General features: G+C 35.3%; 1 protein-coding gene across 2 annotated transcripts in view; it reads right to left on the bottom strand.

The window, feature by feature from the left end:
- Positions 1 to 8,720, bottom strand: part of LOC105053044 (phosphoinositide phosphatase SAC2) — a 20,271-nt gene extending 11,551 nt beyond the window's left edge. The window contains exons 1-9 of one of the 2 annotated variants that reach the window (XM_073244952.1): positions 8,096 to 8,720; positions 6,292 to 6,496; positions 6,025 to 6,190; positions 5,155 to 5,377; positions 2,453 to 2,529; positions 1,855 to 2,042; positions 1,678 to 1,775; positions 1,371 to 1,504; positions 1,115 to 1,246 (exon numbers count right to left, since the gene is read on the bottom strand). In XM_073244952.1, coding sequence (XP_073101053.1) covers positions 1,115 to 1,246; positions 1,371 to 1,504; positions 1,678 to 1,775; positions 1,855 to 2,042; positions 2,453 to 2,529; positions 5,155 to 5,377; positions 6,025 to 6,190; positions 6,292 to 6,496; positions 8,096 to 8,191 — 1,319 coding nt within the window. In that variant the 5' untranslated portion in view covers positions 8,192 to 8,720. The remainder of the gene's footprint in view (positions 1 to 1,114; positions 1,247 to 1,370; positions 1,505 to 1,677; positions 1,776 to 1,854; positions 2,043 to 2,452; positions 2,530 to 5,154; positions 5,378 to 6,024; positions 6,191 to 6,291; positions 6,497 to 8,095) is intronic. The other variant, XM_019853345.3, reaches the window with a different exon arrangement.
- Between the last annotated feature and the right edge of the window lie 844 nt (positions 8,721 to 9,564).

Here is a 9,564-nt window from a genome sequence, read left to right as displayed (position 1 = left end):
CAAAATAATTTTAAGGGAAGAACATCTAAGAGTGTACCACAAATGGAGAAAAAAATTCTCTTCATCAGTTAGCTGGCTGAAACTTATCCTTCATTAACAAGCCTTATCCTATCTATGTGATGTTGGCTTTACAAATCAAATAATAGTTCACAATGTTTAAAAAGATTTTATGACCAGCTCTAAACTTGAAGTTGACTCTAAGTTGGTGCTGAATTGTTGTCCAAGTTGACTTTGGTTGGGAAAAGGGCTTGTGCACTTCTTTGAAGTTGAAAGTAACCTTGTGGACCATCAGAGAAATGTATGTGATAGGAATTTAAGATGCCTATTAGTTGTGTCCAAGTCCTATCATTAGTTAATCAAAATGGAATCGGCGTGGAAAATAAGGAATTGGAATTGGCATTCGTATTCCATTGTCTGGGCATGAAATGAAGGAAACCACAGGAAAAGAACAGTCATTCAATTCTGATATCTGATTTGGCCAGTTGTATTTTATAATGACCAAGGAATGGAATCAAAATTTAATATCCTTTCAAGTTTTTACCATAATTATTACTAATCAATTCATACTCAAGATATCTGTGATCCCCATGCCACAGATGGTGCTAACTAATTCATACCACAAATTTCATCAATAGTATAGGAATGGAGATGAATATTCGTCCAATCTAAGACAGTAATCACAACTCATTCGTGTAACTAAACGGTGATTGCGAAGGACAAGCAATTCCATTGCTTGATGCACAAACCAGATGCAGGATTGGGGCCAAGGACAGAATTGCTTTTCCAGCCCAGCCCTTATTCCAAGATCCAAATGTGGCATTAGAGAATGAACATGGACCGCGAAAAATGATTGCAATTACAAAGTTTGACCCTGATTTTGGTGATGAAATGGAAGAAATAGGGTTTAAAATGATTTAAAGAGAAAGATTATGGTCCTCAGATATGCTTTTTCTTCAAATATGGGTGATGTGTGATTTAGGGCTTATTATTAGAATAACCAAAGTCATGATCATAATTTCAATGAAAAGAAATAATTTACACGTGCGCGCGCATGCATAGTGCATGAGAAAGATATCATGGAAAAAGAGAAAACATATAAGAATGAAATACTCACAAAAGGATGGGCAATTTTAGAGCACCCTCAAGCCTTAAAGCTGGTGTCACTTGACAGCAAAAGAAGCCTGTTAAATTCAAGGCATAAGCTGCCACTTTCCCCAACAACATAAGCACATTTGTAGCTTTGCTTCTAACAACGGGCAAAAAAAAAAAAAAAAAATCTAGGTTAGAACAATATCTTTAAAATATTCATTTTATTAAAATATTCTATGTTATAATCTTAAACAAAATGATAAATGGAAGAAAACAGATACCTCCGAGAATGTTTATGAAGATCCCAATGTAAGAATCTCAAATGATTTTCCTCTGACAGATCTTTATTTATAGCATCAATTGCATGAGCAAATTCTGCACGGAGTATAGATTCTCGGGGTTTCTTCTCGTATGACTGACAGGAAATAAAAAGCAAAGAAAGAACCATTGAGTTTCTTTTTTTTTTTTTTCTTTTTTTTGAACAGGGGGGGTGCACGGGGCATGTGGGGGGTAGACAAATAGGTACATATTGAAATGCATGTATCTTACAAAGTAGGAAATTATTACAGACTTTAGCATGAGGCCTACCTTAATCAGGTTCAAAATAATTATTGGGCTTCCATATCTTTTTACCAAATTCTCGAAATGAAGCCGAGTAGCATCATAATTTTTGTCCTTTTTGTGCACTGAAAAAGGTGAGAACAAATCAAATAGGATATCATAATCTTATATTGGACACCTTCCGGCAGCATATTCAAAACTTACACATAATATCAGGCTTAAGGTTCAGTCGTGAGGTTTCTTGGGACCAAAAAAGGGGTATGGAACCCCTATTCTGGACAATAGAACAGATGTCTGTTGGAATTCCTCCAGCAGTGTCCTCAAACACTATCTGTTCCGTCTCAACATCATTTGCTACTCTACCTTTCTCATTGACACCCCGCTTGAGGTACCTGGTCAAATGGAACATAAATGTTGAATGGTCAACAAAGACTGTGGATCTATGGATAACAATGAAATAGTACTTGAGTAAGGTTTTAAATCCCATAAGATGGAACTGTCCTGATTTTTTCATTAAACGGGACGCGCCGCCGTCCCGCCCCATCCCGACACTTGAGACAGAGGATGTCCCAAAACGTTCCGATTGGAATATTGGAACTCTAACGAGATAGTCCTATCCTGACATATGGTATGGTACCCTATCTCGATATCCCACGGGACGTCCTGCTGAGACTTGAATCCTTGACTTAGAGTATATGATAACAAACCAGCCTCATATAAACCCTTAAGTCAACCCAATCAGGCCTTTGTCAGAAATTAAAGAAAAAGACAAAACTAATATTAAAACATAGCACATAATAACCTGGTGCCAGCATAATGTCGTGAACGCCTAGCAATGAGTGTCAACCGGAAATTCTTTCCAGATATTGAGAGTTTGGCCTGAATTTACAAGACATAAAGCTGTCAATATTCTCTAGCAAAATAAGATCTACTGGTAAAACACAACAAGTTGACCGAGAACTAAACCAAAAGCCTCAAAATTTTAATTTTGTACTACAATGAATAAGGATATGGTGACACATATTTATAAATACATTCCTCATGGACACATAAAAATGCAATATCTTGGTGTTATTAACATCTTTTGACCATCACCTCAATGAGGAGACTCGTGTTAATGAATAAGAGTTAGGAAATGAATTATTGATACAGAACTATTGCCAAGCAATTTCCAATGAGCCCGAGTGGCTGAACATACCTCATGGATCAGCTCAATGCAGAACCCATGAGCATAAAGTAAAAAAGTGGAACCTCAGGGAAATAATTAGAAGAAAAATAAGCATCAAAATGTGTGAGCTCTTATTTATAAACTTCTAAGCTTGTGAACTATGTTAAAGAAACACAATAGAAGCAAAATAAGCAGATTGACATAAAATAGTAAGGCAAGCAGGTAAGACTTAAAATTAAGAACATATCCCTTGTAAGCTTCAGGTTGACCATAAGTAACTTGGTCTCAACTGCCCAAGACTATAACCAGAAGACATGATATCCTATGGAAGACTACTTAAAACTCCTTTTAGAATCCATGCAAAGAACAAGGTCTAGCAGTTCAAATCCTTTCCCAGGGTCAAGTCAAAATACAAGATCTGCTTTGCCATGAGTACATCCATGCAAATGACCATGAGTACCTTAATTGCAAGATGTTTCTACTTGATCAAAACATCAGCTTTAAAACTGATCTGTATTCCTAATGCTCCAGCCTCTAAAGCCTTCTGAGCTCGCTTACTCACATATTACTGGAATTACTATCACGAATCCATCCTATTGCCTTGTATGAGCCTGGATATCAATTACTCGGAAAATCAAACAGTCAACCCATCAAGTAGTTTGCCCACATGCTTCTTTAGTACTTCCAGTTCCTCTAATTTTCTAAAAGTTTCAATTTCCTGTTTTTATAAAAGGATTAAAAGACTACGCAACAGTCAACCCAGCAAATTATTAATTTGTTATAGTTAGTCAAATTCTTACAGCTAGTCAATTAGTTAGTCAATTTTTTATGGCTAGTCAATTAGCAGTGTGTCTGTTCATGCACGTGTTAACAGCTGTACTTACTAAAATCCATGTTTTCATAGGAAAGGAGCTATTTTGCACTCTCTTCCTCAGATCTTTTTAAACATGATTCTCCATAGAATACAGGTTTGAATGATGCATTTGGAGGGAGAATAACCTTAGAAAATGAGAATTCAATTCATACTTCAAACTGACAAGAATGATCGTAGAATCCACAATCCCAAATGGTTATTTAGTACCTGTTGTAATCAATTTATATCACAAAGCCTCAAAGCATATGATAACCTCCAGCAGTAAAGTGAGAAAGAGCATCAGTAAATGCATTGTCGACAATTTCATTGTTATGTCCATGATGCCTAACATGTGGAACCAGCACCAGTTAATGATATCTACAACCCTCAGTATTCAATATAAGTTGAGGACACATATCCATGTTCTTGAATTAAACTTGCTTTATATACGTTATATGTTGTTTTAGGTGATTCACGGCTGTGGATAGATCCCATTCCCATGTTTTACATCTAAGCATATTAAGATTTCAGCATCGTTTCCTCTTATTTGTTTAATCTAATTATTTCTTGGTCATATTAGTTTGAGAGTTAGATATCTTTAATATAGAACAATAAAGATGTTCATGAGCATCAACATGCATTGCCCAAATGACACAGAATAATCAAGTTTTGCATTGAAGAACCAAAATATTGTTGAATATTGAAAGTGGATCTACTTGACTGTATAACATAATCAAAAAAGTAGCTATAACAGAAAAAGAATTTCCTTAATATATCTGGAGAAGCCTTTATTTGTATCTTTTAGCAATATCATGCCTTTTAGTGTGGGCGCATAGCAATACTCAAGAGGCATTACAATATATCAACCTTTGACTAGCATAAAAACTATGCATGATATTTTAATCTTTCGGAGGACATTTAAGCTGGCTTTTTCATCTGGACAATGACAAGGGAAAAGGCTAACACTTCAATGTCAAAATTTGCGTAATATATAAATTTCATGTGCATCTTATCTCCAAAAATAATACAGTACATTGAATGTGTATTTATATGTGGACATATAGTACTATCAATATGTCACATATATCGACCTAAATTAATTTGATTTGTAAAACAGAGCATTTATGACGCATTCGAATCCAGGTGTTTATTTTCAACTATTTAACTACACAAAAATGGCATCGCTCAGCATTCATCTGACATGGTTAATTAACAGAAACCTTGTGCTTGCTCAATTTTATGTGACTAAATAAGGTTTTGCATGACAGATTATCATTTCATATATTCAGAATGATTCAAAAATTATAATGATTACATGATCTGTAACTACTGTGACTGACCTTATTCACACATATTATACATCTACCCTGTTCTGAGGAAGAACATTATAAGATAAATCAAGAGGTTTTCTTTTACAAAAAGAAAAATAATCAGTTCTTCAATATTTTCTCTAAGCATATAAAATCATTTCACCAAATCTTACTTGTTTAAAGAACCCATAGACCAGTGCAACTGTCCAACGAGTATTTTTGAGATGGCTTCGTATTCCACGTGTCAAAAACTCATTCCAGACAAACATTGTTTCATATAAAATCTGCCCTGTCTCACTATCACATAAGTTCTTTTGAAGGCTACACATAATATGGTATGAGTAGCTGAAAAAGAAATCTTTTGTGAGATCAACTGCAGATAGGAGCTTCTTGTATCTGCACCATCAACAAAAACAAATATTATTGTCAGTAAAGAAAATTTAATCAAAAGAACCACAGGAAAGCTGCTGCAATGGAAAAAATAATGGTTCTACTGCTACAAGAATTAGAAGAAAGCCTGAATTTCATAACTTTGATATCCTGTATCAAATAAACATGTTAATATAACCTCTTGCCTCAATACATAGGCAGTAAGCAATCCAGCATTTCAGCCCCAAGTAACTTTAACAAGTAACAACATATAGTAGAAGGAGAAACGTTAACTGTTACAAACCATTTCATTGAAAATTTTCAATAACAACAACAACAGATTCTTAATTGCAATTAAGGACACTATTACAAGACAAGCCAAATTTGAAGAATGTTGACTCATTTAGAGAAGGATATAACTCAAGGATAATCAATAAACATAGGGTTTTAAAATGGAAAGTAAAAGTTTGGAGTCTCTTATTTCTTAGTAAATAAGAAAAAAGTTCCTGGAGTCTATGTTAGTATCAAAAACATCCACCAATAAAATTACCATCACATTATTCTTTTTAAATACACAAAAACAACAGGTCTTGGTATAAAATGCAACGACCACTCTCCACGAAAAGTATCAAGCACATTGTTCACTGAAATAAATGCAGAACAGACAAAATGACCTGTTCTCATTCTTAGAATTAGCCATATTGGGTCGTACAGTAGAATTTGGAAGTGCAATCATTTCACTCTTGGTGACAGCATACACTGTATGGCCACATATGGCACCAATTTGCCTTCTTTTGGTTATAAGCAACATGTAATACGGCCCCAGGAACTTGATAAAACCTGAGAAGGAAAAAGCGCTTCATCAAAAAAAACATAATAAGAGATACAACAAACAGAAACACAAGCATGAAATGTAAAAGGATACAATATGAGGAACTTACCAACAATGCCATAGCAATTGGTGACAAATCTTAGTCCACCAGTGGATCTGTTTCCTTCATGTATTCGCCTCAATAGGTCCCGACATTCGCTCTCTGAGTATGTGGTGGAGTCCTCGCGGATGCTCAGCTCTGAAGGCTCCAATCTATCGATTTTTAACACTTTCCACAATGTTTTACCTTTGTCGCTTCCGATCATGTAAAATTTCTATGACATAAGACAGGACTGATAAAGTCAATCTTTTTGAAGTAAATATAAAGTGGTCAGAAATTAGCATGCAATATCGACAAAATAGATGTGGGAATGCAAAAAGAATAATCACCTCCTGGAAATCTGCTTTATCTTTATAACTCTGGTATCAAAAATCTTGTTTCCAGTCAATTTTAAGATACGTCTTAAGGTTCACAAGTATATACAAGCAAGAATCATAAATGGAATTTGTTGTAGTTCAAGAAATATTAAATTTCCTCATGAACTACTTTAATTAAAGGAAGCAACCAAAATGTAATAGTGTAGCATAGCAGTAGAATCTCATGTCTGGCTTAATATGATGGATACACTGTTAGTAGATATACAGCTTACATGTCTGACTAATCTTCTCCTAAACAAAAACATAAAATTGACAAAGCAACTACTGACATAGCAGACTTCTGAAACTATTTCAGCCGCATTGCAACCACCAAAAAGCATATATGCAGCAAATAATTATCAAAAGCAACTCCAAAGTAGGGCTTCTAAGGCATTTCATAAAGCAGTAATGAAATTTATGAAATTAAAGTAAACCCACACTATTTTAGAATACTTATGTGGAAAATCTTTTTTTTGCAAACAAGTGCATGTCTGTCCAATCTTCTCCAAAGTAAACAAATAAACAACAAAAAGAAAACTGACATAACAAACTTCCAAAACTATTTCAATGCCACCATGACCACCAAAAAGCAATATATGTAAATTGCAACGGTTACTTATCAAAATCAACTCCAATAGTAGAACTTTCAAGGCATTTCATGATTCAGTCACAAAATTTATGACAATTAATAGTAAACTATACTATTTCAGAATATTTGTTTGAAAAATCTATTTTTTTAAAACAAGTGCATGTCTGACTAATCTCCTCCCAAGTAAACATATAAACAACAAAATGACCACTGATATAACAAACTTCTGAAACTATTTCCATGACATTGCAACTGTCAAAAGGCAATATACATAAATCTCAAATGCAGCAAATAATTATCAAAAACACCTCCAAAAATAAGACTTCTCAGGCATTTCATAATTTCCAATGAAACTCATAGCAATTAATCGTAAACCTGCAGTATTTTAAAAGACTTGTCTGAAAATCATTTTTTTGTAAAACTAAATTGGAGAATCTCGAACATCTACTTTGATATATACGAAGAATTTTTTAAAAATTTTATTGACGCGTTACCATACTAGCATGATACTAGGGCGTATATACACCTCTCCTTAAAAGTATAAGGTACTAATGATACATTTATTGCAACGACCTTGAAAAGCCCGTCAGTAATATTTCTCTCGTATAAAAATTCAATTGTGCTCGGCCGCAGATGTGCAGAACATTTACAAAACTCAATTTTTTCCAAAAAATAAAAGTTTCCAAAAAAAAAAAAGATTTTCTAGATTACGTACATGTTAATGACGAATAAAGAGTTAAAATGTTTTTTTTGAAAAAAAGGGAACAAGTCCACATTTTTAGGACATTGAACGGCCAGAAAAATCAAAAACAACCAGAGTCGAGCTAAGACAGAAGGAAAAGAGGGCCATTTCAGGAGAAGTCCTCACCGATCGAGTCTCGTATAGCCTAAATTTCTGGAGACAGCAGCTCCCGGCATCGGGCTCGTCGGCAATCCGAGCCGCTGCCCCGTCCTCCGCTTCCATCTCCTCCGGATCCCGAGCCGTAGGCTCGGGCCAGATCACTCGCACATCCAAATCCCCCACGAGATCACGACGCCGCCGGCCGCCGGACCCCCAAATTCCCCCCTCGGCTGCTTCAAATATAGCATCCTTCTTCCTCCTCTCGCCTCTCCGCCGTCCTCACCGCCTCCTCCCCAGTACCTTTTCTTCCATTCACACACCCAAAAAAAATTGATTTTTATCGCGAAATGGAGGCCAAATGGAATCGAAAGAGCTCGAGATCTTCTGTGGAGAATCTCTGGAGACGAACTCCCGGATCGAAATCCACAAAAAGATACGAATTGAAGGAGAGAAATCGAGGAACTTTGCTGAGTTCTCGTTATCCCTTTGTCTTTTTTTTTTTTGCCCCTTTTTCTGAGAGAGAAAGAATTGGGGTTGGGAGGTTCGGGGTGATTGTGAGAGCGAAGGAAAACCACAGGGTGGGCGACGCCTCGATCCACAGAAACCCAACGAATAGGAGAGATGAAGAGTAAAAAAAAAAAAAAAATTAGAATAGAACAAAAATATACCTTTTTTTCCCCTTCCATTGCTAACACTCGTGAACCTTTTATTTTTGGGGGGCGTGGTGAACGAATATAATATTTGCTTAAAAGTATTAAAAAAAAAACGAAGGCAAAACATTTTTTGTCATCTGTGGAAGGTCCGGGAGAGACCTTTTCACAGTTCGTGAAATGTGATTCTTTTTAAGGAACATTGCACTTGGGCTGAGTTGAGTTGTTCTGGTTTCAGCTCAAATGAACCCATCCAATGGTATCAATACATAATTGCCTCCCATGACCTTGATTGCAAAATAGTTCTCTCTTTCACTTTTTTGTCGCAATGTGAATTAGACATGTATCTTTCACTAATAATACATGTCATATATGTAATAGATGCTTATGTACAAGTCCTCTTTGCCTTTATACTTGTTGAAATGGTCATACTTGACCTACAATCAATGGAAACATACGAGCTCATTAAATAATGGGAATGATTCATGTGCAAATTATTGGTTAAGATGATACCCACTACCACCAAGAGAATGATGCATATTGAAAAATAATAAAATATTGAGATGGTTGTGCACAGAAGATAATTATTTTAAATGCAAATTGTGCATTACTAAAGGTCAAAGCTTGCATGAGGGGGATGATTAAAGGATTTATAATTAATATACCAAGGTGGAAGGTGTGAATTGAGATTTTTGTTTTATTCAAAAAAAAAATTGAAAAGAGAAGAAAAGATCGATATAATAAATTAAATTATTTTAAGTTTGAAAGTGTTGTTGCTAATAAATTATCCGAGCAATATGCATCTAGCTTTATTAGCAAAAGATCTGCTCTATACACGCATGCGCG

This window comes from Elaeis guineensis, chromosome 10, assembly GCF_000442705.2.
Source record: "Elaeis guineensis isolate ETL-2024a chromosome 10, EG11, whole genome shotgun sequence".
NCBI classification, from domain to species: Eukaryota; Viridiplantae; Streptophyta; class Magnoliopsida; order Arecales; family Arecaceae; genus Elaeis; species Elaeis guineensis.
Note: the sequence above shows the minus strand (reverse complement) of the source record. Positions and strands in the feature narration are given on the sequence as shown.